The sequence below is a fragment of the Bipolaris victoriae genome, assembly GCF_000527765.1.
Source record: "Bipolaris victoriae FI3 unplaced genomic scaffold scaffold_131, whole genome shotgun sequence".
In the NCBI taxonomy this organism is placed as follows: Eukaryota; Fungi; Ascomycota; class Dothideomycetes; order Pleosporales; family Pleosporaceae; genus Bipolaris; species Bipolaris victoriae.
Window position 1 is genome coordinate 32,049 of NW_014575261.1, and position 26,575 is coordinate 58,623.

General features: G+C 50.3%; 10 protein-coding genes across 10 annotated transcripts; 3 read left to right on the forward strand and 7 right to left on the reverse strand.

Annotated features, from left to right (window-relative positions):
* Nucleotides 1–558: 558 nt before the first annotated feature.
* Nucleotides 559–4,530, forward strand: COCVIDRAFT_30827 (hypothetical protein; the record flags this gene model as incomplete). The annotated part of the gene is made up of 2 exons (XM_014696179.1): nucleotides 559–2,808; nucleotides 2,857–4,530. The coding sequence occupies 2 exons, from the start codon at nucleotides 559–561 to the stop codon at nucleotides 4,528–4,530; spliced, it is 3,924 nt and encodes a 1,307-aa protein (XP_014551665.1).
* A 616-nt stretch (nucleotides 4,531–5,146) lies between these two features.
* COCVIDRAFT_42049 (hypothetical protein) lies at nucleotides 5,147–6,739 on the reverse strand (the record flags this gene model as incomplete). Its single annotated transcript, XM_014696180.1, has 6 exons — nucleotides 5,147–5,356; nucleotides 5,392–5,468; nucleotides 5,512–5,584; nucleotides 5,653–5,895; nucleotides 6,216–6,440; nucleotides 6,497–6,739. The coding sequence occupies 6 exons, from the start codon at nucleotides 6,737–6,739 to the stop codon at nucleotides 5,147–5,149; spliced, it is 1,071 nt and encodes a 356-aa protein (XP_014551666.1).
* Nucleotides 6,740–7,583: 844 nt separating this feature from the next.
* COCVIDRAFT_42050 (hypothetical protein) lies at nucleotides 7,584–8,288 on the reverse strand (the record flags this gene model as incomplete). Its single annotated transcript, XM_014696181.1, has 1 exon — nucleotides 7,584–8,288. One exon carries the CDS (start codon nucleotides 8,286–8,288, stop codon nucleotides 7,584–7,586), a length of 705 nt encoding a protein of 234 aa, XP_014551667.1.
* Nucleotides 8,289–8,727: 439 nt separating this feature from the next.
* COCVIDRAFT_112278 (hypothetical protein) lies at nucleotides 8,728–10,764 on the reverse strand (the record flags this gene model as incomplete). Its single annotated transcript, XM_014696182.1, has 3 exons — nucleotides 8,728–10,174; nucleotides 10,225–10,582; nucleotides 10,635–10,764. The coding sequence occupies 3 exons, from the start codon at nucleotides 10,762–10,764 to the stop codon at nucleotides 8,728–8,730; spliced, it is 1,935 nt and encodes a 644-aa protein (XP_014551668.1).
* A 1,076-nt stretch (nucleotides 10,765–11,840) lies between these two features.
* COCVIDRAFT_42052 (hypothetical protein) lies at nucleotides 11,841–12,185 on the forward strand (the record flags this gene model as incomplete). The annotated part of the gene is made up of 2 exons (XM_014696183.1): nucleotides 11,841–12,022; nucleotides 12,161–12,185. 2 exons carry the CDS (start codon nucleotides 11,841–11,843, stop codon nucleotides 12,183–12,185), a joined length of 207 nt encoding a protein of 68 aa, XP_014551669.1.
* A 690-nt stretch (nucleotides 12,186–12,875) lies between these two features.
* COCVIDRAFT_112260 (hypothetical protein) lies at nucleotides 12,876–14,958 on the reverse strand (the record flags this gene model as incomplete). Its single annotated transcript, XM_014696184.1, has 5 exons — nucleotides 12,876–13,173; nucleotides 13,227–13,706; nucleotides 13,758–14,014; nucleotides 14,068–14,311; nucleotides 14,360–14,958. 5 exons carry the CDS (start codon nucleotides 14,956–14,958, stop codon nucleotides 12,876–12,878), a joined length of 1,878 nt encoding a protein of 625 aa, XP_014551670.1.
* A 1,154-nt stretch (nucleotides 14,959–16,112) lies between these two features.
* COCVIDRAFT_112238 (hypothetical protein) lies at nucleotides 16,113–19,315 on the reverse strand (the record flags this gene model as incomplete). The annotated part of the gene is made up of 3 exons (XM_014696185.1): nucleotides 16,113–16,203; nucleotides 16,253–18,928; nucleotides 18,987–19,315. 3 exons carry the CDS (start codon nucleotides 19,313–19,315, stop codon nucleotides 16,113–16,115), a joined length of 3,096 nt encoding a protein of 1,031 aa, XP_014551671.1.
* Nucleotides 19,316–20,580: 1,265 nt separating this feature from the next.
* Nucleotides 20,581–21,419, reverse strand: COCVIDRAFT_112299 (hypothetical protein; the record flags this gene model as incomplete). Its single annotated transcript, XM_014696186.1, has 2 exons — nucleotides 20,581–21,091; nucleotides 21,145–21,419. The coding sequence occupies 2 exons, from the start codon at nucleotides 21,417–21,419 to the stop codon at nucleotides 20,581–20,583; spliced, it is 786 nt and encodes a 261-aa protein (XP_014551672.1).
* On the forward strand, nucleotides 21,418–22,849 carry COCVIDRAFT_42056 (hypothetical protein; the record flags this gene model as incomplete). Its single annotated transcript, XM_014696187.1, has 4 exons — nucleotides 21,418–21,420; nucleotides 21,774–21,812; nucleotides 21,933–22,048; nucleotides 22,111–22,849. The coding sequence occupies 4 exons, from the start codon at nucleotides 21,418–21,420 to the stop codon at nucleotides 22,847–22,849; spliced, it is 897 nt and encodes a 298-aa protein (XP_014551673.1).
* Nucleotides 22,850–25,357: 2,508 nt separating this feature from the next.
* COCVIDRAFT_112290 (hypothetical protein) lies at nucleotides 25,358–25,585 on the reverse strand (the record flags this gene model as incomplete). Its single annotated transcript, XM_014696188.1, has 1 exon — nucleotides 25,358–25,585. A coding segment is annotated over one exon (228 nt), but the record flags the coding sequence as incomplete, so codon positions are not given.
* Nucleotides 25,586–26,575: the final 990 nt, after the last annotated feature.

Sequence of the window (26,575 nt, forward strand, 5' to 3'; positions counted from 1 at the left end):
GCAGTATATTGGCTTATCGATGATCATTACTTGAAGTGAGATCCGGACGAATGGTGGTAATAAGTGTCGGTCGAAGAGGTATGTATGATATGTAGGTGTTTAAAATCATTCAGTTGTGTGGCTGGCAACTACTTATTGAAGTCACCGAACTATGATTCCTACCCACACGGGGTGGTTTGTGGTTACACTAACTTCCACAATAGCATACTATGGCGGCTGGAGCGGATATTCGATGCGGAGACCTCGCTTCTGTCCTGCGATCCTGCGGAAAAGGGCACATGGGCGCGCATCAGCTGTTGGCACGCCTAATGCCGCTCCTACAACAGAAAAACAACACGGCGCATTAATTTCAACTTGGGTTTCTCGGAGCGCTCATCTACTATCAAGATAACTAGTGTCACGCGGTTAACCACTACCCTTCTATCACACCGACATCCAAGTACAGCGCACGGCACGATCAGGCTACCGTACCTTCGTCACACTAAAGTGCTAGGCTGCCACACGGAGCTTATCACGTCTCGTTTCTATCGCGCGCCCACCGCATTCCTTCACGAGCTGATGCGTCTTCTAGAGTACGGAGAAGATGGTAACCTTACGATTACCAGCTTCGATGACGACGCGATACCACCTTATGCGATACTCTCACATACCTGGGGGGCGGACACAGAGGAGGTGACCTTTAGTGACATCACAAAGGCTGATAACAAGCATAAGCTTGGCTATGAGAAGATTCGCTTCTGCGGAGACCAGGCACGAAAGGATAAGTTGCAGTACTTCTGGGTTGACACATGCTGCATCGACAAGACAGACCTGAATGAGCTCTCTACAGCAATTAGGTCTATGTTTCGCTGGTACCAAAACGCGACCAAGTGCTACGTGTACCTACCTGACGTTTTGGCAAATGAGCAAAGATCAGATGAGATGTTTGCCCAGCCCTGGGAGCCTGCCTTTAGGTCAAGTCGTTGGTTCACACGCGGGTGGACGCTTCAAGAGCTTCTTGCACCGAGCAAAGTAGAGTTTTTTACTCGAGAGGGAGAAATGCTTGGTGATAAGACGTCGCTAACGCCATTGATCAGCAAGATTACTGGCATCCCACCCCAAGTGCTCCAAGGCACACTTGCCCAGTTCGACATCGAAGAGCGCCTGCGTTGGAGAGGGCACAGACAGACTAAACTAGAAGAAGATATGGCATACTCATTGTCAGGTATCTGTGATGTTGATATTGCGCCTATATATGGCGAGGGCGAAAAGGCAGCTTTCGGACGGCTGCATGACAAGATACGAAAGTTGAAAGACTGCGTCCGCGACTTGCGTTCCAGTGACCCTTATGATGATAAGAAACGTATTGAGGATACAAAGGGCGGACTGCTAGCAGACTCCTACCGCTGGGTTCTCAACAACACCACTTTCCAGCAATGGCAACAGCACCAGCACACACAGAACCCGCACACTCAGCTTCTATGGATAAAGGGAGATCCTGGTAAAGGGAAGACGATGTTGCTCTGCGGCATCATCAACGAACTGCAGCAGACCTTCACTCCCCAAAGCACTCTTCTAGCGTATTTCTTTTGTCAAGCAGCCGACCCACGAATAAATAGTGCCACGGCTGTGCTACGAGGCCTACTATACATGCTCGTTACTCAACAACCATCTCTTATGTCGCACGTTCTCAGGAAGTATGAGACTGCTGGAAAGGCCTCCTTTGAAGACGCGAATGCTTGGGTGGTTTTGTCGGAAATCCTCGAAGACACACTTCATGACCTACACCTGCGCCCAACGTATGTGATCATCGATGCGCTCGACGAGTGCGTCACTGATCGACCCCACCTCCTAGAGTTCATCGCCAGGCATTCATCTATATCTCCCCGGGTGAAATGGATAGTCTCGAGCCGTAACTGGCCAGAAATTGAAGAGCACCTAGAGCAGCAGGCAGGACACCAAGCGACCTTGAGCCTCGAGTTGAACGCGGAGTCAGTTTCAGCAGCAGTTGATCTCTTTATAGAACGTAAGGTGGATCAGCTGGCGCGGGAAAAGCAATACAAGGCAGAAATTCGCGACGCTGTACTGCAGCACTTGAGGTCGAACGCCGGCGATACCTTCCTCTGGGTGGCGTTGGTGTGCCAGGATCTGAGGAAGACACCAAAATGGAGCGTGCTAAAGAAGCTAGCTTCAGTATTCCCACCTACACTGGATTCTTTGTATGGGCGAATGATGGACCAGATAAGCGAGTCAGACTCCGCCGAGATCTGCCAGCATGTACTGGCTTCTGTTGCTATCTTGTATCGACCTGTCACGATCTCTGAATTGTTTGCACTGGTGGAGCAACTTGAAGACGTAAATGACCTAGAGACGAGGCAGCAGATTATCGGCTACTGTGGATCCTTTCTCACATTGCGAGAAGACACAGTCTATTTTGTGCATCAGTCCGCAAAGGACTTTCTCTTCGCGAAGGCATTCAATAGCGAAGTCTTTGTAGATACGATCGAAGACGTCCATCAGAACATGTTTTCAAGGTCGTTGTCCATTCTAGACAGAACATTAGGCAAGGATATGTACAGTTTGGAAGCGCCAGCATATCCTGTCGAGGACATCGAAACAAATGGTTCAGATCCGCTCGCTGAGTCGCGATATTCATGCGTCTACTGGATTGACCATCTGTACGACTCGAAGCCGGAACCTTCACAAGTTGCAGACCGAGTTGGCAAGTTTCTGAGGGAGAAGTACCTTTATTGGCTAGAAGGACTTAGTCTATGCAGAGGTGTAGGTAGAGGCGTCGTGTCGATGACAAAACTTTGGTCTTTAGCGCAGGTAGGTTGCCCAGATCATGCGTTGACGTGACTATACTGATGCTGGTAGGGAATGCGCAACCAAGAAGAGCTTATCCAGATTGTTGAAGATGCGCGCAGATTCATCATGTACCACAGGGGAGCGATTGAGGGTTACCCTCTTCAGACTTATGCATCCGCAATCCTCTTCAGCCCAACGGGCAGTTTGATCAGGCAATTGTTCGAGCAAGAAAAGCTGGACACGATCAAGATCAGGCCAGTATTGAGCGAGGGATGGAGCGCGTGTCTGCAAACGCTCGAGAACCATGGCAGTGATGTCACTTGTGTGACCTTCTCGCACGACTCAACACGACTGGCATCAGGATCTGAAGACCGAACTGTGAAGGTGTGGGACGTCAGCAGTGGCGAGTGCCTGCAGACGTTTGAGGGCCATGAGGATTATGTCACCTCTATAACATTCTCGCATGACTCAACACGACTGGCATCAGCATCGGAAGACAGTACTATCAAGCTGTGGGATACAAGAAATAGCGGCCTGTGTCTACAGACGCTAGAAGGACATAGTGACTGGGTGAACTCGGTGGCCTTCTCACACGACTCAAAACGGCTTGCATCAGCTTCGGGTGACAGAACTATCAAATTATGGGACACAGGTACTGGCACGTGTCTAAAGACGCTGAGGGGTCATAGCGGTAATATTAGGTCCGTGGCTTTCTCGCACAACTCGACACGGCTAGCATCAGCCTCCTTTGATACTACTATTAGGATATGGGATGTAAGCAGCGGCACGTGTTTGAAGACATTCAACGGCCATCGTCTTACTGTCAGGTCTGTAGCCTTCTCTCATGACTCGTCGCAGCTAGTTTCCGGGTCAGAAGACCACACGATTAAGGTGTGGAACACAAGTAGCGGTACGTGCATGCAGACCCTCAAGGGACACAACGATTGGGCAAACTCCGTGGCCTTCTCACACGACTCAACACGGATAATATCAGCGTCTGGTGATGGGACTGTCAAGGTATGGGATCCAAATGGCACGTGTCTGCAGACGTTCGAGGGTCATATTAGTACTGTTAAGTCCATCGCCATCTCGCACGACTCGAAGTGGCTGGCATCAGCGTCGGGTGACAAAACCGTCAAAGTGTGGGATGCAAACAACACGGGTCTGCAGAAACTCGAGGGCCACAGCGGCATTGTGAGGTCCGTGGCTTTCTCACCTGATGAGATGTGGCTAGCTTCGGCATCCAGTGACAGCACTATCAAGATATGGGATACGAATAGTGGCGCATGCCTAAAAACTCTGGAAGGTCATGGTAGCACGGTTACCTCTGTGGCTTTCTCCCACGACCCAAAACCCCGGCTGGCGTCGTCGTCTAGCGACCTGACTATAAAGCTGTGGGACGTCAGCAGTGGCACGTGTCTGGAGACGATCACCGTTGACAATCCCGTCTTCGAACTCTCATTTGATGCCACTGGTGCTCGACTTGTTACTGAAACAGGCACCATCAACATTCAGACCTTAGAGATGTCGTCGCCCAGCACAATGGATTTCCCAGGGCCGACGCGCCGCTCGACAGACCTGGGGACTGGCTTTAGTTCAGACGGCATATGGATTCAGCATGATGGGAGAAACATGCTATGGGTACCTTCGGAGTACCGACCGTCACGTTCGGCCGTTTGCGGGACCATGGTTGGTGTTGGTGTTGGGTCCGGCAGAGTCTGGATTTGCAGTATAGATCTCTAGATCACTCGTTTTTATCTCACATTCGAATATAGTGGCTATAATTTTGGTACAAACACACATTTTTCAATCCTACCAGGAGGGGTTTTTTTTTTACGGGTCTCTACTCGACGCTTTCTCTTAAAATAAAACATAGGTAGCATTGCGTGTCTAGCCATGTGAGTGTGAGGTGAAGAAGTATAGCACAGTGCTACATATGCTTGCAGAAACAAGCTAGCATTAGTTGCAGTTATCTTAGGTGCCTCCTCTATAGGTGCGGGAGTACCGTCGAATCAGTCACAGTAGTACAACGATATCCGAGCATGGCCACTGAAACTACTTTGCATCCGGTTGGATGATAGAGAAAAGGGGCAACATATTTTCCTTTGTTTTTGCTATTGGTAAGTTTCCCTCAGAAGCGTAGATAAAGGCCTTGAAATTCTCTCTTTGAGACAAAAGCATTGGAAGAGAAAAACAAGATATTTACAACTGCAAGAAAGAAAGAACAGAGGTTGCGGTATGCATATGACAAATGTATCTCATTGCACCTATTGCAAGACCGCTATCAGTCATATCCATGAGCAACTGTGTGCGCAGCCGCCGACATGTTCATGCTCTTCACTGCTTCTCCTAGCCCTGGCTACGTTCTTCTTAACAGTACTTGCAGCCTCTCTCTTTTTGGGAACCCCGCCCAAGAAATTGCATACATAGCAACTGCCTCTACGATACCCATGGTACGCAGCACAAGGGCATCCATGTTAAGGTTGTTAACAGTATCGCACGCTGTGTGGTAACAGGAGTCGTACGGACTACCAGCCTCTCCACCAAACATTACAACTTCTTCAGCAGTCTTATTATTTTTGCACCAGTAAAGGTCCCGCCAACTGGAATTCCCTCGTTAAGAAACGCTTCGTAATCAGAACGGCCGTCAAATTGAGCCGCGGTATAATTCTGACCAGCAGCTTGAAAGTATTTTTTGGGATAATGCTTGTAATTCGGCTGAACCAGAGGGGCCAGCGGTGCCAAACGCCTTACCGTCGCCGTCATAGATAGCATTGACGTAGTTGGGTGAAGCAATCTAAATATAATATGTAAGGATGAGGGCCTTTGGCGGAATATTGGTCCTGTTCAGGGCCGGCAACATACCATATCAAAGTTTAGATAAGCGCGAATCTTAGATTTCTCTGCTGCAGACAGGGTCTGGAGAAAGTGGGATGAACCCGGATGCTGGTGTAATTCTTCGGCAGTCCAGAACGCAAAGGTTACAGCATTGTTGACTGTATATCCTGAAAGTGCTCTTGCGACTTCAAGGAGAGCATTTATACCACTGCCGTCATCGTTGATACCCGGGCCAGCGATGATTGAATTGGTATGAGCACCGAGAATGAGCTTGTTGTTTTAGTCGTCAGACTCAGCAGTTGCAAAGATATTGGATGTGGTAACGTTACAAATGTCTATAAAATCTTACCATGATCCTAATTCCTTTGCGATGTAAAATTAGGAAAAGAACTTCGAATCGATCAACGTCATTGGGAAATTAATTTGCAATCTGCCAAACTGTGCTACGCGATGTCGGACGAGTCTCGTTCTTTGGCTCATCTACGGATCAAGTCGCCAATTGGCCAGATCATTTTCAATTCTGATCAGCATTTACCTGTCGAGATATCGAAACTAGCAGTAATGTTTTCTCCGCGCTTGAGAGTTTCAACAATAGGTTCAGAGACATCCTTGATGATATTTAGTGTGGGGACGTAAGGACCCTGAGGGCGTGGGGGAGGAAGAAGCGTTCCTTGCACAGGGCCGTCATCACTGATGCTATACAAGATAGCTCCAGAGGCGCCTAAAGAGCCGGCAAGTGCCCATTTGATACCAAAATCCCAAATTCTACGGGCAATAATGGCGATCTTTTCCGCTAGGTCTGCTGGATAGTCGGTCTATATTGTTGCAATTTGGTAAGAAGTCGGTCGCTACACCAGACTCAAAAACATGCCTTGTTACATCCACCATTGACAATCATTAATGGCACGGTTACTTTCCCACTCGGAGAAAATTCGAATAAGGAGAATGAGGACTTTGGCATCTTACTGCCATCAATCGAAAAAGCATTGACAGTGCCAGCGAATTGAGCAATGGCCCAGACAGACTGGAGAGAGACGTCGTAATATTTGTTCAGAGCCTCAACTCTTTCTTTGATCCATGTAATCGTCGCTTCGTGTCCAGGGCGAGAAACCATTCGATTTCTTTCGTTCGTAGCATAGGCGAAGGATTACAACTGTTGAGAACCTGCCCATAGGTTATCGTGCGAAATTTCTGCTTTCAGAAGTTCACAATGCGTTTGTTAGCTAACAATTTGTTCAGTACTTTAGCTCTTCCCAAGAATGCCGTACAGGGTTTACGAGGATGTTGCTGCTCGCAGAGATGCAAGCAGAAAGCGCGCTAATTATAGTCAAGGATCTCATGTCACATATTTACTTTGAGCAACAAAGAGTAAAATTCCTATGGAAGATAGTGCCTCCAACCTGTATTATATAGTTTTAGATTGTGCAGCCGTTATGCCACGGATTCGCCCATTTCGCAAAAGGTTCCGGGGTTGCCCCGGCCAGTGGAGAGTACTGGGACCGAAGTGAGTAGTGCCAACTGCATCATTACGGTGTTACTATATGTTGGGCGTGTTATAATCAACAAGAATTGAGATGAGGTAAGAGTCCGGAAGAGAAAGTGTCTCATCACACGATGCATCCTAGCACGCTTGTTCGGACGCCAAAGATAGCGCATGCAACAGTGTTGAGTGTATGTAAGCAGTCATGTTCGAAGAAATATTGATGTTACTATCTCAAGCTATCTTGAATGCTACCCCAAAAGGATCTCGAAAGAAGTCTGGACAAAAATCAACCAAAGTAAAGCCCGGAAAGAAACTCAAAGAAAGAACCACTAGCATGCAGTAGTCTAGGAGAGATGCGATGATAGCTGGAATTCTCTAATCAACGCAAAAGATTGCAAGCCCATAGGGACCAACGCTGTAGCGCAGTGCAATGCGCGGATACCACCATACCAACCCTCCACTACCTTTCCCATCCTCACCTCATCCACCCCTCTAACACCCTCGCCTCCACCTCCCTCACCAAAACATGCACATGCTCCAAACTCCTCACACTCTGCAAATTCGTCGTATTCTTAAACCAAATCACCTTATCACCCTTCACGTCCTCGCCGGACTTGGCCCTAAACTCTTTATCCACAAACGCATCCACCATTCGCTTGCCTTCAGTACTCAGCGCGCCCTCCGCATCAACGGGGAGTCGCTGCTTGAGCCACACGACGATATGCGTGATGCCATCTTCAAATGCGTACGTCCAGTCGTTTCGGAGAATCTTGAAGTCTGCTGTGTCGGCAAAGGGGATGGGGTTGGCGACGTCAAAACGTAGTGCGCCCGTGTCATCCTCAATGGGCTGCCAGTGAAGGCGTTGGTCGAGGAGGTACGTCATTATGCTGCCGTATTTTGCTTTGGCGTGCGCCGTCCATGCGAGATATGCTTTGAGGGAGCTGGGCCAGCGTTTGAGCTCTTCGAGCTGGTTTGCAGAGATGAGTTCGTGTAGGTTGGACCATGAGTGAGGTGTGAATTCTGCGTCCGTAAGGGAGAGCTGCTGCCAGTCGATTGCGGTGAGGGGGAAAGGTGGGTTGTCACGTGGAAACGGAAGCGCCGTTGGATCAGGGTTGGATTGCCATTGGGCTTGGAAGAAGGACGGAAGAGATGACTCGTCGATGCTGAACTCGGGTGACATTGCGGTAATAGTGTATTGTGATTCCTGAATTATTCCTGGCTCACTATCTCATATGTGGGGTGCTTGAGGCCAGACACGGTACTATTTCGTGATACTTGCTGGTATGACGACTGGATTTCGATTGCGGTGAAGGTGTGAACTAAGCACAGAAGAAACAATCAAACTGCGGCGGTACAAAAGAGTGAGCGAAAGATCTCTGATAAATAAATCAGCAAATGCATCTCGCCTCAACGTGTCTGCATATGGGTACGGATGCTTTACCCGATTCGGATGATTACAGCAGCCTATACTAGAGTATCTTACATGTGCATAATCACAACGTAGCACGACGTAGATGGAAAAAACTTGGTTGATTTTGGACCCAAAAGATGGACAGAAGAAGCCTCAGATGGGTATCATGACATGTGTTCAGACAAACCTACTCTACTAGCTGGCCGCTCTACAACTTTTCAAGCAAGATTCTTGTGCCCGCATTTCCCCGAGGCGCAGCTTCCGACTTCTCGCCCTTTTTCTGCTTTTTACCCTTCGGCTCTCCATTCTTGCTGCCTGGAGGGTTGGCAGCAGCTTCCAATGCCTTCTTCTCCTTCTTCAATGCTTTCAACACCTCATCCTTCTTTGCGAAGCCTTCAGCTTCGGTCATCGACACAACAACAAACGACCCTTGGCCAGTAGCCCAGTCAACGATCTTATCCTTGATCTGGGGCCAAAGCAAATCTGCAAAACCAAGAGCGGGCTCAACAGGAACAACCTTCTTCGCGACTGTGTCGAATTTGCCGCCTTGTACAAGCATCTTGAGCATGTTCTTGCCATGACTGGTAGCTTTGTTGTCGCCAGCTGAAGCGGGGAGAGAAGAGTCCAGAATCGACTGAGAAAGGCGTGCGACTTCTGTCAGGGCCTCCTTGCGCTTAGTTGGCTCGACCTCGGGTGCTCCAACAAGGACTTCGCCCATGAATTGCAATCCGAATGCAAACGAGGCAAAGTCCGCGGCTCGTGCAGTGACTGCTGTCAGCAGCTGCGGTTCAATGTTCTTTGCGATCTCCTGCAGACGGACATTTGGGTCCTTCTTAGATGTTGTCTGACGAATGGCGTATATCTCAGCCAATCGCTCCCTAGTGTTGTCGTCCAACAGCCACTTGGCATCGGCTGCGAATGGGTATAACAGAACTGTACGTGCGCGAGCATCGTTCACAAGGTTGAGCACCTTTTCGGGAAGGGAGTCGTTGTTCGGGAGGAGTTCGCTGAAGACGGATTTCGCAGAGAGCTTGGTGTCATCTGTGACAGCCAATGCGGCAAGAAGAACGTGGTGAGCATGCTGATCGTAGGCCATTATCTCAACAGTGTCCTTGTATGGTCGCAAGAACAGCTTGCGGTCTTTTGCAGTACCGTACGCAAAGCACAGTGACATGAGTCTTGAGCCTGATTTGGTGAACGCAAGATTCTTTAGCAGATCCACGTTGTCGGCCTCCTCGCCTTCCTTTAGTGTCGGATCGGGCTTGAGGTGCTCAAGGAAATCATTTGCTTGCTCGGTGCCGGGTTCGCAGACTAGGAAGTACTGCAGCATAGCGTCGTGCAGCATGGTAAATCCAGTCAGTTTCTTTTGGATGAGCGAATTGATTTGGTTCTCCAAGTAGTCCATGATTGGCTTCTTCTTCTCAGGCGACTCCTTTATGATGGCTGAGAGCTCTGCGCTGTCTGTGCCTTGAGCTCCAAGACCCTTGATAGAAAACTCAGGTCCGTACCACTCTCGAAGTAGGCGGTTCTTCTGTTCGGGGGTAGCGACAGCTCGGTAGATATCGTCGACTATCCATGCGGCTTCGGGGTGGTTGATCATGCGCTTGATATGGCTGTAGAACTCGGTGATGATAAGGTCGCGAATCTCGGGGTCACTGTCAAATATTAGTACGGATATTGCCTGGAACATGACTGGCGAACTCACCCCTTCTCTACCAATTTGGCGATCAAAAACTTGGAGTATTTGCCCTCGGCCAGAACCTTGAACTCTCCCTTCAGTTCGCGGGCAATCATTCTCCTTTGCTCCATGGTTGAGTATTTGATAGCAGTCTGGATGACACGCACAGAGTCGTGCTTGAAGACGAAGTCTTTGACCCGGCCAGTTATGATGTCGAACAGCTCCTTGACGAGTTCCTTCCTCTCATCCTTGTCAACGTGCGACTTGAGCCTAAGCTTCTCCCAGAGTTTTTTGGAGCGCTCAATGATGTCCGCATTGGGCTTCGCGGCCTTGCGTTCTTTGGCAAGTGCTTTTTGTTTCGCATGCGCTTCCCGCGAGTTGCTTACTGGAATTACAGTTAACCAGAGGCGTCAATTAGAGAATGTATCGAATCTTACCATTCAATCCTGCCAATTTAGATTCCACACCATCGCCCTTGGGCTTTTTGGAGCCATCGCTTTCGTTCTTAGACTTCTGTGTCTTGCCGTTGGTCTCTTCAGCTTCTTCACTGCTTTCCGCATCGCTCATCTGCACATCCTCGCCGTCAGCAGCAGAAAAGCCGTAGAAGCCGTTGTCCTGTTCGCTGGTGTCTGATTCTTCGAGTTCGCTAGAGCTCTCTTCCTTGGCCTTCTTTGCCTTCTTTACTGGCTTGACCTCGTGCTTGGATTTGGTCTTTGACGCCGACTTGTCAACTTTGACCTTCTTGCTCTTATCCTTGACCTCAGGCGCACTGCTTCCTGCGGATTTGCGCTTGATTCCGGCCATGGTGGGTATGAATATGTGGTGTTGCGGGCCTGAAGTCCGTGGTCGCAAAAAGTCGCGACTTTCCCAACTTTTTCTCGAAGCGCGGGCCGGGATTCTGCCACCACTAAGCCCTAAATGGGGATAGTGCGGTGGATGTCCCACATGCGACCCATCATCGTTCCTGAGTACTTCGCGACAATTCCATCACATGCTATTATCAAGTATGAGTGATCATATCATTGCGATGTCTCTTGTAACGGTTTGTATCATTCAGACTACCTACAAATCTTAGAAAAAGTATCATTATCAGTGAGATGAATACGTAGTTTTTCAAGGAAACGAAATGACCAAGCATTGAGCTGAAGACTAGATAGTATCAGACGGGTATCTAACACGCCTATATCTCGTTTCTGTACAGTTATTCGGTGCTAGAATGTAGTGTGACATCTTCAAGCTTGTTATAGAATGCTTCTTCAGCCGAGCTTAGAGTTGAACAGCCCAGAATTATAACCTGTAATGCAAGACTTCTTATCGTTCTCTCCGCCCCTTTCCCTTCGCTAGTATAATCCAGTAAATCTAAACTACCATAAAGAATTACTCATATCGTCCTCCTACCAGTCTCTCAAGCAGCTGCAGCAGCGCCAAGCCCAACCACTGCACCCACAATCGATAAGGCACGTGCCACCGCGCCGGCAACCCTGCGTTTTGCGCCTTGGTCCCATCATCGCCTTTCATTTTCCCTCACTTCCACTTTGAACACTCTCCACGCCCTTCCCGCTCCAACACACCCTCACAACCGCCGTAACCGCTCTCCTCAACCTTCCTCCCCGCAAACCCCCGCTACCAGCGCGAAAATAAAGATGTCACAACAATACTCAGGCGGCAACACCGCAGACAACCAACCCACGACCGTCGACGCAACCGCCCGAACCGTCCACTACAAGTGCGGCGACTGCGACATGGACGTCCCGCTCAAGCGCGGCGAGCCAATCCGCTGCCGTAACTGCGGTCATCGCGTTTTGTACAAGCAGAGAACGAACCGGTAAGATGAACTTTTCTTTTGTCCTTGTGTTTTTAAACCTGCAAAGTCCGTGGGTGAGGGGGAACAAGGGAAGCAAAGGCTTTGGTGTATGTGAGAGAGAGAACACAAAAAAAAGGCTAACGAGACTGGGAAATATAGTATGGTGCAGTTTGAGGCGCGATGAGGGCGAGTGCAAGCGATACAACGAGTTTTTTTAATGTGCGTGAACGCGAGAGAGAGAAGAATGGGGGAGGTTCATGGAATGTGAGGCAAGATTTGAAACGAAGAAAGCAATAGCAGGAGATTTGAAGAGGAAGCTTGGGTGGATGTAATACTTTGCCAGCGGGGATATTCGTTCCCCACAAGCACGGTGTATGGCGTTGGAAAGGATAACGGGAAAGCTCCGTTGGTACCTTAGGAATGTAAACAGTACAACAGATCGAACTTTCATATCAAAGCAACGGGAGTGGGTCGCACCTTTCTTGAGGCAAGCTTTTAGCTATTCAGTACCAATAGAGCAAGGACATACCAATACAATCAAGTTCTAAACACAGTTTAAGATGATCCAGATGACATATATATCTTCTGTAGTAAGCTCTTCCAATTCCTGTCTTATCCACACTCCTTCGCCTACATTTTCCTAATAAGATGCACTGGAAAAAAAACTTTACTTTCGCTTTGGTTTTGATATGAAAAAAAAAACGTTCAAAAGACCGCTTGAGCTCAAAACATATCCTAGAAACATGATTGAAATAGCTTGATATGACTATGCGCCCGTCGCGTTGGTCCGCCGGGGAAAGACAGGGTGTGCAGAGAAGATACAAGTACGTGTAGAATTTGAACTCGGATAATGTGGGTATGAGAACCTTTGCATCTACGAGCCGCGGAAGGCATCGAATCGCTTATATGTGTATCCAATGAATGGCAAGCTCGTCGCGTACTCGTCTTCACCTGCCTGTGCTGCCTGCGCCCTGTGAGCAGCCGATGTGTCGTTTTGGTCAATCTCATCAATAGGGAAGTATTGCGTGTCAATATTGGACTGCAGCTTGGGCTCGAAAGGAGCGCGAATGCGGCGCAGGCCATCCCATGACACGCCCCGGAAGAAGGGGTGCTGCTTGATTTCGTTGGCGCCACCAATACGACCGAGACGATGATCAGCATCACAGATCAGTCTACGTTTGTTAGCTGCGAACTAGAATAGTTATGAATGTGTGCAAAGGCATACCTTCGAACAAAATCTTCAGCCTCGGTACCAAGCTGTTGGTCTGGAGGGAAGTGCAAGTTGCGCGGCCAGTCGACAATCTTGCGGTAGGTATCGTGAGGCTCTTCAGCGCAGAACGGTGGCCAGCCGATAAGACACTCGAACATGATCGTGCCTACCGACCACCAATCACAACTGTAGTCGTAGCCCTGGCCGCTGAAGATCTCAGGCGCAATGTAGTCGGGGGTACCAACGGTGGAGTAGGCGAGCTGTCGGCGAGACTTACGCCATGTGTTGATCTGAGTACGGTTGCTGACTGTCAGCTGGATCTGATCGAGATTCATTGACTGTCGGTTGTCGCGGTTTGACTTGTGCGCGCCACCAGCAAGCAGCTTCTTGTAGTACCCAGCATCGTGCTCCTTGTGGAAACCGGTTGACAGACCGAAATCCGTCAGCTTGATGTGGCCGCCCCGGTCGAGAAGAATGTTGTCAGGCTTAATATCACTTGGGAGTGTCAGTGAATCCATGTTGGAATATCATTGCCGATATACATACCGATGTATGAAGCCAAGCTTGTGGACAGCTTCAATTGCAAGAGTAATCTCAGCCATGTAGAAACGTGTGATATCCTCAGTGAAGATTTCATACTTGATGAGCATGGTCATCAAGTCACCACCGGGCAAGAACTCCATGAGCATGTAAAGGAAGGTATTGTCCTGGAAGGTGGTGTGTAGTTTGACAACCCATGGGCTGTCGGACTCGGCGAGAATGTCACGTTCTGACCGCACGTGCGCCAACTGGTCTTTCTTAAACTACTCAAAGTCAGTCTGATGAGTGTGATATTCGTTTCGAAACAGTCGCATACCATTTCCTGCTTGACAAGCGACTTGAGTGCATAGACTTTGCCATCATTGCGTCGTTGGACCAACTTGACCTCTCCAAAAGCACCCTTGCCGATAATCTTGAGGGTCGTGAAGTTCTCGGGCTTCTCTTTTGTTCGTAGGAATCGCAAGTATTCGACTTCGGCGCGGCGCATGCTGTTTTCCTTGCTCGCTTTCCGGCTATCGGAGATGGAGGGCTCCTTCATGAGCGCCTCGAGTTCAAGCGCTCTACACCAAGGTTAGTCGACACATATAGGGAATGGGGAAAAATCCCACCTTTGGTTCCTGTCGCGTGCTCGCTGGACACTGTCCTTGAAGAAGGTGTTGATAAGGCTCTTGGATACCATGGCCTGCTTTTCTACATTCTCCGAGTATTTTCCGGGGTTCCTTTGGGGTGCCTCTTCGTCGTAGAGCGAAGACGGCCGAGGTCCCGAGCCGCCTTGACTTCCATAGCCATATCTGTTGTCTGCCGTACGGGGACGCTGGGGGTTCGGGGAGCCTTGGCGGCCATAGGGACTTCCTGAGCGGCCGCCTCCGAGATGCTGGTGTGAGAGTTGTTGGGCTAGGCCGTTGGCACTTTGATCAAAGCGCTGGCTACCTTGGCCCTGGAGGTTGCCCTGTTGTCCCTGATATTGCGCTTGCTGGTAGGGATTCATAAAGTAGCCGCCGCTGCCATAGCCATTGCCCTGTTGCTGGGCACCCCAGACCTCTTGCTGGCCAGCCTGGTTCGGGTACACAGGTTGCGGGAAGGTCGAGGGGGTCGTGGGGAATGCTCTGCCAGCTTCCTGCTGGTACTGATTGTTGCGGTCACCGTTATTGAAGCCAAAGTTGAGCTGGAGCCGGTTGGACTGCTGGTTGTTGTTGTTGTTGCTCATGGTGGGCCTCCGCAATCGCTCTTGAGGGGGGAGTCGGTGTAGTGAAGGATGGGTATCAAGTCGGGCTCAAGACGAGCAGTAGAATGGGCGATATGCCTGGACAAGGAGAGCAGCAGTGCCACAGGCTCACGGGATTGAGGAAAGATCCACGGCGATTATTGAGGAATCTTCAGCGCACTGCTGGCAAGAAGAGGGAGGTGCTGGGGACGGCCGCAGTAGCTCGGTCAGGGATAAGTTTAGGGCGCAGGGACCAACTTCAGGCGGGGAACAGACATGGCCAACAGCAACTCGGTGCGTTTCAAAAAGTCGTTTGTTGCCCAACTCCGGGATTATGGTCACGCCCGTATACAGCCTTATCCATTCTGCTTCTGCCCCAACGGTCAGATCGAGTCATGGCTGTGCAAGCTCGATTGAAAAGTAAACTGCACAGTTGCTGTCAGTAAGTATATACTAACATGTATATGTGCATGCGCTTCGAGGCCTATCGATACGTACGCACGCCACCGCCCACCGCCATCGGCCCAGCTTACAGCACATGTGGATACACAGAACTCAACCAAAGCAGCCACGCGAGAATGTAGCATGAATTGGGTCAGTGGCACAAAAACGTCGCGCGCTACTCTGTGTGGTGGCGATACACTCCCAAATGGGGCACGTGTAGTAACACGTGGCTACTGACAAAGGTACGGTCAAAGGCATTGATTGAGCGACATTCGACCATCATCCATTACACCATTATTCTAGTACAACTACAACATGCAAACCCTGCGCGAGGGTACAGATCCATCCACATTGAGCAAAATGCTCCCAAATAAAACTCTCCTTCCGGTCACTCTCCACTGTAGACCGCCGCGGGTCCAATATAGAAAGTCGTGTAACACTGTACCGCCGACGGGTATAGAACATTGTCGGCCAAAGGCTGCCGACTGCCCACAGGCAAAGGTATATAATAAGACAAGATATGTAAAGGTGAAGTGTAGTATACGTATGATCGTGGCACCCGTGGTAAATGCAATGGGTCGTTTGGAAACGCCAAAGATGCAATAAGTGTGTGTGTGTGTGTGCCCAAGACACTATAGTCATATCGAAGGGGCAGGCGGTTGGTAGAAAAAACATTATGTGGTGGGTAAGTGTCGCAGTCTCGTTCACGCGACTTAGGCAGTCGTGGCCATCAAGGCCTTGACCTTTTCGCGTTCGGCAAGAATTTCAGCTTGAAGTCCTCTGGTTTGCCTCATAGCCTCATCCCTATCCCAATGTTAGTGACAATCATCGAGCATGTATGCAAAGTACGTACCTCTCAAACTGCAGGTCGGCCACCTCCATCTGAGCGAGGTTCATGCGGCCGACGACTTCTTCCATTTCGTGATCAGCATCACGGAGAGCCTTCTCGAGCTCCTCTACTCGCTTCTCGAGCATCTCCGTCTTAGTGGCCTCGGCAAACGTCATAGCCGGTCCGCTTGTCGTTACCGTCAGACGGGGAGACTTCTGGGCAAAGACTGGAGATGTTGGAAACTTGGGAGAAAAGGCAGAGGGACTAAGCAGTCCAGACTTGACGCGGCGCAGGTGGTTGGTGTGGCCCTCCTTGAGAGCTTGCACCTCGCCTTCGTGACGGGCAATTGCCTCTTCTGACGACTGTTGGGCAAGCATGACCTTGTCCTCTGCCGCCTTGAGCCTCTTCTCGAGCTGGACAATCTGATCAGTAGACTTTTGCTGCTCTTGTTCTCCGCGGATGATGGCCTCAGTGAGACGTCCTCGGAGAGCGTTGTTGGCGGTCAACTGGGTTTGAATCTTGTTGGAGAGTTCATCCATTCGGGTAGCAGCAGCGAACAACTCCCTGCTGAGCTGCTGCTCCTTACCGAGGTGTTCAATCTCGGATTGTTGGAGGGCACGAGCTTGCTGGCGGTATTGCTCAGCTTCGCGTTGGGCGTAATCACGCTCTGCCTCGGCATCAGAGATGCTTTGCTTGAGCAGGTCCAGCGTCCTCTCTGTTTCAGCGCTAGCCGCCCCAAGCGAGTCTGCGTCACTTGTTTCTAGCTGTTTCACACGAGCAAGAGACAGTGCGTGCGTAGTTCGCAGCTCGTTGTAAGCCTTGTCCAGAGCCATGGGTTCGTTCTCGATGCGGATTTCAGGTATGGTGATGTCGTGTTCTCGGAGAAGATCACGGAGCGAGCTGGTTTCTTGCTGGGCGCGGTCCAGATCCATTCGCAATCCACCCAAGCCCTTTTCGCACTGCCATTTCTGCTCGAGTGCTTCGTCTGCACGGCGTCGAAGAGAATCGACCTCTCGTCGCAGTCCCGTGACCTCCTTGTGGAACGCAGTTCGTCGGGGAGTGAGATTTAGAGCAGCATCCCTTTCGGCCTCTACCTCTCTAATACGGCGCTGGAACTCTCGTTGCTGCATCTCCTGTCGTTGGAGTAGATGTTTCAATGCTTTGTGTAGCGCATCTCGCTGCTCTTCGAGTTCCTTCATTGGGTTGCTGACTGCCGGTGCACCTACAGGAGACATGTCACCTGATCTATCCTTGACAGAGTTGGATCGTGACAGTGAACCCCTCTTGGAATTAAGACCAGCGGAACTACGAGCTAATGAGTTTGAGCGTGTCAGACCAACGCGCATGTTTGATAGGGGCGTGATGTCGGCTTCCTCTGCAATTGATTGAAATTGGACGGGCTGCCCTTGTTGTTGTTGTTGCAAAAGCTGTTGCTTTCGGGTTTTGGCGAGCGATTCGTTTTCGCTTCGTAATTGTTTGATCTCTTGCTGCATGCGGCTGGACTCGTAGACGAGTTTTTCAGTATCGGCGGCATCTGCCTCCAAGACTTCTAGTCGAGCTCTGAGTTGTGGAACGACTTCGTCGCGCAAGTTGTCGGCCTCGTTGCGATGCTTCTCCAGCTCTTCACGGAGGGCCGTGAGGAGATCTTCAAAGTTCTCCTTAACCTGCCGTTCCTCAGCCAGACGCCTTTTGGCATCTTCAAGAGACAGTGCTAGTTCTTTGACCTGTGGTGCTTCGACTACCGAGCCTACTCTTGATTTGTTGCTGACCTGGTCTTCAAGCTGTTGCACTTGCTCTTCAAGATCTCGGCGTCGACGAAGCTCTTCTTGTAAGCGCTCGGCCATGCGTACTTTGAGAGAAGCGCGCTCTTGCTCGGCCTTTCTCCGCTGCGTGTCCAGCTCTTCAAGCTTGGATTCTGGATCGGTAATGGGGAATCGAACAGAGCTGGTGCCGGAGTCTGAGTAGTAGTCACTGGTTCGTCGGTTATCTGAGATGCCAGTGGAGCTTTCGGCTTTCCACCGCTCCACCTCATCCTCGAGTTCCATCTCTCTTTGGATCGAGGCAGCCAGCTCGGAGCTGACCTCGCGGAGCTCGCGCTCCAGCTCCTCGACGTGAGCATTCATCTGTGGGGAAGAGGATAAAAGTGGGGTTCCGGGGACGTTGAAGTAAGATCCCATAGAGTTGGCAGCTGGTATATCCAGACCGATAGGCTTGGCCTTGTTAGACCTGCTGAAGCGCGGAGAGTCTAGGTTTGGAGAGTGTTCCGAATAGCCAGTACCCGCAGACTCGGGGCCGTTTTGAGCGCGGGAGTTCCAGCCAAAGAAGGAGGTGAAACCTCCTCCTCCCGGGGACTTGGGCTTGTTGTTTTGCTTTGATCGTGAGTCTGCTTCGGGACTGTACGAGTAGGTGTCCATGAAGTCGTCTGTAGCGCCGTCTATGTCTAACTTTGGTTGTGGTCGTTGTGCGTTGTTTGTGTTGTTGTACAATGGCATATTAGGCATGGTAGGAGAGCGGGCGTGTATTCCGCTGATGCCAAATGCTTTCAGGGCCTCTGACCTGCTTTGCTGCTGGGGGTGTATGCTGCTGGCTGGTCGGTCATGCCTTGGTTCTGGCAGAGCGGCCGTCACAGGGAAGCTTTTAGGGGACGTGGATGCAGGTTGCGGCGTAGTTCCCGTCAGAGGGGTCCGTCCATGCGGGTTACTTGGAGAGGAGTTAGCTAGGGCAGGGGAGGGCGCAGGCCGGCGGCGGGAGAGCTTACTCGTCAAGATTGCGAGGCACGAAGAGGTCTTCGTCAGTGACAGGCGGCGCGAGACTGGTATTAAGCGATGGTGCGGCAATAGTAGCAATTGGCCTATTAAACTGATCGACAAGAAAGCGGCCTACAATGGGCGAGTCTACAGGCAAGGGCTTTCTGCGGACGGGCGGCGACTGGAGGCCGAAGGGAGGAGCAGGAGCAGGTTGGGGAGCCTGGGACCGAAAGGCAGCAAAAGATGAAATGGCAATAGAGGCGAGGGAGGAGCCCTTTTGGCGTGGCGGCGAGGCTGGCAGAGGGCGCGTGTCGGCGCTGGACGCTTGGACGGTTTGCATATTGTCGTGTTATTCCCCCGCGACACCGATATGTAGGTACATGACCTTGCACAAATGGGGAGCTTGATGAAGGTCGAGGGGGTCGCCAAAGACGGTTGCTGGCAAAAGGAGAGTTTACTAGCAGGATTAGGGCCAGGAGTGGCCAGACGCGGCGCTTGGGGAGCGTCGTCTGGGCAGATCACCGCGCGCGAATTGGCTGGAGGAGGGCGCTTGTGCTTGCGGACCTGGCCTGTCATGGGCAGTTCGCGCTGCCTGAGTCGAGAATGTGTGCCGTGCCAGGGGGCAACTGGGGGGCTGCGCTCGGATCTGCAGGTACACGCCTTTATTTTTTATCCGGCCAATTGGCGCTAAGTCGGGATGCTCGACATAAGGGTGTCCTGGCCGGGCGAGGTGAGCGTCTGGCTGCGGGCATTGGAGAGCGATGCGCTACTCTAGTAGTCCGCTGCCGGCATGCAAATGGACAGTCGGCATGAGTCTGATCAGTCTGGCATGTGTCGCGCGCTCCGGCTCGAGCTTGACATGTGCGGTGGCGGGGGGGGTTGCTGGACGTCAAAGGATGAGGCCGTGAAACGCTCCGCAAGGCCCTCAGACGAACTGCCTCCCCCTTGGAGTCGAATCGGGTCTCGGCTGCATTGCTGGATTACAGTAGACTGACAGATAAGTAGTAGACAGCACACCACCCACCTACTATTCTGGGGCACAACACCACCACGCCCGCCCGCAACGGGTGGCTTGCATTGATCAAGATCCAGCCATTGCGTATCTGGCTCGCGCACGCAATTTCGTGCACCGCCCGAATGGGCTAGCCTGTGCCAAGCTTACCACCACCACCACCCGCGAACGGCGGGCTGTGCTTGTCGCCGCCGCATCGCACCACGACGACGACATGAACAGGGCCCCTGAAGCGCAATCTAATCCTGCTGGCCAAACCCATCATCCTCTTCCTCCTCTCTCGCCCACGCCGTCAGGCAGACTAATTGTACTTGGTCGCATTTCCCACACGGACTCCCGCACACGCTCTCACACGGCAATTGACCTTTGACCCTGACCTGCATAATTCTCATGCTCCCACTATGCAAATACCCCTCTCCCCTTCCCCAGTGCTATTTTCATCTCCCCCTCCGACTGCCCTTGCCCGTGACCCTTATCTGACACTGGGGGCCACCCCATCTCATTCGTATACTTACACCTAACGATATGCTTAATGCTCCGATACGAAGAGCCCCGCCGCCGCGCTTAATGCCGAGAACCCACCAGCCCTTCCCTCAACGCCATCCTCCCACCCGCCCCTCGTCCCAGCGCTCTTTTCGCTCCGCACGGAGATAGGCAATCTTACGCCCTTCTCTCAATCGGCGCACAAAGTCGGTTACTTCGCGGTCACTGGCTACGGCATCTCCGCCGCCAAATCCTTCGCCATCCAAGAAGCTCTCCTCGAGTCCTCGACACAGGGCTTCTTGCTCACCTACTGCCGCACTCAGTCGTTGATACAGCGCGGGCGGGCTGAACTCCCGCAGTGCTTCGTCTTGCTCGCTCTGCTTTGCTCTCCATTGGCGCTCCAGAGCACGCATCGCTAACAGACGTGACTGTACGTCATCGCGCTGGTGCCGCACGTGCGCTTCAAGCTGCTTGAGTGATTCGGCAAGTCCTATGTTCTGTGCTAGTAGTGTTTGCAAAGGTGCTGTGGATGCAGGTAGTGAGCCATGTCTTGTTTCGGGATTATGAATTATTACATGCTGTAGTTCTGGCGTCTGCAGCACATGATGTAAATCCTTGGTCCTAACCCGTACCTTAGCAGAGGCCTTGTCGACGACGTGTAAGAGCTGACGTACGATTTGTCTTTGAGCACATCCGGCAGCCAGCCATCCTCTGGCCCTGGCACTGCTAGTTGGTCCGGTACTTGGTGTCCATGTTGATGATACTGTGTCTGCGAGTGCTGCTGCGGGTCCCCAGATGACGATGCCTGGCCTGGTGGGGGCGGCAGCGGAGGGCCCTGAGATGGCGTTGCTGTTCCACTCGCGCGGCCTGGCTTGGGCGGCGGGGGTGGTGGTGTCGATGCGTCGTACTGATAGAATTGCTGTGAATGGCGCGGGGACGAATATGCCATGGTATGTGCTGCGACTTGAATGCTCGTACGTAGGTAGTGGTTGCATGACGCGGGCCATGGGCGTTGTTGCTAGCGCGTCGAGCTGATCTGATCTAATCTTATCTCATCAGCGCACCCCTGCACTGAGGCCACAGCAGCGTCTACTTACACTTTGAAGCTGTGGACACGTCTGGACGCGCCATTCTATTGCCTGCGCACTCTGACCCTCGAGCACTCTGATCCTCCCTCTCACTCTACTACATCCAGCCACCTCTCCCGCAACTGGCTTAGAGCAAAAAAAAAATGGTACGCATACCCTCCCCCGCCAAACAAGCAACCAACGCAGCCCGCTAACCTGGCATTGTCGCAATACAGGCCAACGTTATAGCCAACTCCGGCCACGATGACATGATAGTACGTTTGCATACACGCCCGCATGCCTATTTGTTTTCTCCGCCGGGCTGCTCTTGCTGGCGCAATGGCCATCTCAATTACAATGCCAGCATGTTCGGGGTGGCTGCTAACAAACTATAGCATGATGCTGTTCTGGACTACTATGGCCGACGATTAGCGACTTGTTCTTCAGACAAGACAATCAAGATCTTCGAAGTTGAAGGCGACAAGCACACATTGGTAGAGACGCTTAGAGGGTACGTCATAGCCAGCCAGGACTGTGCAACCAAGTCACGATTCACCGCTAACGCATTGACAGACACGAAGGTGCTGTATGGAGTGTCGCATGGGCACACCCCAAGTATGGCAACATCCTCGCCTCCTCCTCGTACGATGGCAAGGTCCTCATCTGGCGCGAGCAGTCCAACAGCTGGCAGAAGATTTACGAGGTCGCTCTCCACACTGCCTCGGTCAACCTTGTTGCATGGGCACCCCACGAGGCAGGCTGCCTACTCGCATGTGCTTCCACCGACGGCAACGTCTCTGTACTCGAATTCAAAGACAACAACTGGACACATCAGCTTTTCCAGGCTCATGGAAGTGGTGTCAATAGCGTATCATGGGCTCCTGCTATTGCGCCTGGACAAGCCGTCAGTGCGGGTGGCGCCCAAGTGGCTGCAAGGCGGCTAGTGACCGGTGGAAGTGACTGCCAGGTCAAGATCTGGGAATTCAGCCCCGACAGCGGCAGCTGGCAGAACCTGCAGATACTCCCTGGTGGTCACCTGGATTGGGTTCGCGACGTAGCCTGGTCACCCACGGTCCTATCAAAGTCATACATTGCCTCTGCCTCTCAGGATAAAACTGTCATCATCTGGACCTCTTCGGACTTGCGAGGCGAATGGAAGCGCACTAAGCTGGATGTTGATGCCGCAGCCTGGCGCGTCAGTTGGAGCTTGAGTGGCAATGCCTTGGCTGTGAGCACTGGCGACAACAGAGTCAGTCTCTGGAAGGAGCGGCTCAGTGGCGGATGGGAATGCGTCAAGACAATTGAGGAGTAGACTGCCGTGCAAAAAGAGAGCCGAACCCTGTAGTACATTCAAACTCAGACAGTCGAGTGTAATCATACATGAGGAATGCCTATTTGCCAATCTGAAGAAGTACTTCGTATTCCACGCGCTGACAAGACTAATGCATCTGCTAAAGCTAGGATCAATTGTAATCTAGGCGCGAGGCAAGGATGACTACAGTAATCATTCCTGGCTGTAGCGTAATAAAAGTCAAGGTTGCTTCTCAAGCTCTTTTATTCTTAACACTTTTCATGGCTCGTTATACTGTTGCTACCAGTTCTCTTATCACTACTTTGGAAGATGCTGGAAAGATATAACCCGAGAGAATGTTTAAGCGTAGGTTGAACGCATCTGAGTTTGTGTCCAGGAGACTGCCCAGGTTCGAATGCGAGTACCAAGAGGGTAAGAATGGCAAAGACTTGGAGAATAAAAGAAGATTGGCAGTATACCGGGAAACTTGCCGAAATAAGATCATGTCTATAAGTACCTTGATCGCTACGGCAGGTAGAGACTTTTAGAAGACTCCTCTATAAGCCTTGCGTACTGGTCCCCCCCCCCCTCAGTTTAACTCTCAAGCCTTCCTTGAGCTACTTCACAGCCACTCCATCACGCCAACCTAATAATCATCTGAAATTCCAGGATTGATTATCACAGTGCACTCTCTAGAACTCAAGCTATATAGTTGATTGTCGAAGGTGTGTTAATCAGCGCAATCGCAGTTATGGTAGTTGGCAGTGGCTACGTTAGTTTCTCCCACCAAATCACCGCAGTGTTCGCTGTTTTAAAACTTAATTAGGTGGCACTGGTACACATGGGTGTAACGGTACAGGCAAGAAGTATCGGATTAGTTTCGGACGTAAGGTCACTCAGAGGTATATGGGAGTACGTGGGACACAATTAATCCAAGAATCTGATAAAACACCTATAGGCCTTGTACGAAAGGATATAGAAAAACTACAGAATAAGCTATCATAGATGTTTGGGTTTATATCCTATCAATTCTAGTTCCGCCTATTACTAAGCTCTCTCCTTTCCTCTTATATCTTCATAATGATAGAAGTTTCTCTTTATAATAAGTAATAATACACGTACTAGTTATTAGAGCTTACTAGCCTAAACGAAAATAACTGAGCTATACTAATAATTGAACGATCATATCTCTGGTTAGCTGAATACACCCCTGCCCAGCTTATCAAAAAACGAGCTAACGAAACATACCCATGTATACCAGTATTGTACACAATTACTAACTACAATGACGTTGTATGAACGGCGGTATAATGCACCTGATCAAATGGCTAGCTTTCAAGAAGGTGTTCATTACGTCTATTTGTCGCGCCGGAGTGCATTTACCAATCTGAATAAAGTATTTATTTATCCTATCGATATTCCAATTGTTTGGGCAGTTTCGAAGAAAATACCAAACAAAAATCTCGTTAGCGTCTATCTTCTCATAACGCAGCAACACTCGTAACGGAACATCAACGGCAGTTTCTCTTTTAACAGCGTCAATGTCTATTACATAACCGATGACTTGACTTATATAGGTATGTTTGATATATAGCGTATCAAATTGATTATCTCAGAAAAGAAAATAGTAGGCCACGCCCCAACCTAGCGGAATTAGGTATGAAATAGATCAACTTTGCAGCTAAAGTCAAAGGATTCGGGTATGCATTGACGTCAGTGACATTCTACTCTTCAACCCTGGAAAATTATTTAGTAATACTACTAAAAATATGTACACCTCTCAACACTTATATTCCTATTAAACACACCTCCATTTGGTACGACAACCAAATTAATTATGGTTACGACGAAGGCGGCAGAACTGCGAATTCCACATAGTCTATATACACTTGGAATAGATACCTCAACTTTTTAACCCTCTATAGACACTCGATTTCCTATCGTGCAACACCACAAGTCGTTGCTAGGCCGTTAGTATCTACTACCTTGGATTTCATCCGGCCTTCTCTAACTACTCTGTATCTGTCTAAAAGCTGGCCAACCGGTAGGTTATTATATGGAGATCGCATTTCGATCAGGTCATCGCTCCCAATGAGCTGTTTATACTGCTGTAGTGGCTTGTTGCTTAGCAAATCACGCACTTGAGCAGGAACTGACAGCCCTGCTGTGCAGAAGCGGTCTGGCCTTCACATTCTAGCTGCGTCAAAGCATGGCTAGATAACTCATGTTGACATGACTAGATATTAGTTCGAAAATAGTCAGCGGCTTGAAATGTACTGGACCCCATGCAACAGACCACTAGTAGTATAAGAGAGATTTTATTGAGAATAGAATACTAAGCACACCATTTGATGTTGTATAAAGAGTACTTGTTCGCGAGGGTTTTCACAGATAGGCACAAAATATAAGTCAGAGCAAACTAAGACAAATCCTTGATGAGTAGCATAAGGTTCGGATGAGACTTATATACACTATAAACGTGACTGTGGTTTCCTTTGGACCGAGGACTGGCTTTGTTGGGCCTAACTTTCAAATTATCGTTACATTTTCACCACAGGTAAGTGATTTAATTATCACATGGGGCACCGTTGAAGGTGGGACAGACAGAACGGTAACGTCTTCCATCGGTTGGGTTGCCCTCCCAACCCGCACAATCAGCCACGCTCCAGGCTCTCTCGACGAGGCACTAAACAGTAGAGGCGTCTTGTTAGCAAAAAGTTCTGGAAAAACTATGCTTTGTAGCTTTTTTGTCCCCAAAGATGAATACGTACAGTGTTTGTGTTTGAAAGCCTGTCATAGCAGGTTATTCCTCGGCCCCTGCAGTACCATGCGGCAATCACTGCAGACCTCCCACTGGGCAAAATCTCGATACATTGACAGGCGAGCAGGCCTGCTACAAGAGGTGCACTAGGTATGAGTTAGTGGGATAGTATAGCATGAGGTTGCTAACGTGGAAACTTACCTGGCTGCAAGGCTTGCGAGTAGGAGAGTGACCTTCATGGCTTAGATAGAGCGGATTGAGTTGACTTGACTTGAGTTGTAGAAGAGAATCGGTTGTGATGAAGAATATAATGCGAGTACGACGCAGCAGTGAAGGTATTCATGCCTCAACGCAGACCTCTTTTTACCTCGGTCTTTACTTATTCTAACATGGGATCCCTATTGTTGTAGCATCTTCCGCCTTTGACTGCCTTTCACCGCTAGTCGGTGGGGTGGCTGCGCAAATATTGAGGTTCTACGATCTACGCAGTACACAATGATCTCAAGCTATGGCATCGATACAAAGTAAATTGAGTATCTCGTGACACGCAACATGAGAATAAGCGCTGTTACAGAATATGAAGAAGCCTAGAGAGAATTGGTAGGTGTAATAGCCGGCTATCTCGAGGTAATATGCACGCTATGCAGACGCCTGCAGTACACGGCAGCGTACATCCTCGTGCAACCATTCCTAATCAAGTATAGAGATATTGATAGTCCAGATACGGAGAACAGAGCAGAATTTCTGACAGACAGTTTGATCAGCAGATCATTTTATGAATGAGCGTCAAGGTGCTTTGCGAGACTACAACACATCCCTGCTATTGGCACGCTCACGAATCAGTGTGCAAGTCAGAGCAATTGTGAATAACTTTACTTGGAGATGAGAAGAAGTAGATTCCTCCCAAGATAGCGTATCTTGGAGAGCGTTATGAATCTTGACAAGGAGAGCTTGTCTCATCGGACGTTTTACGGGGGCTTGGACTG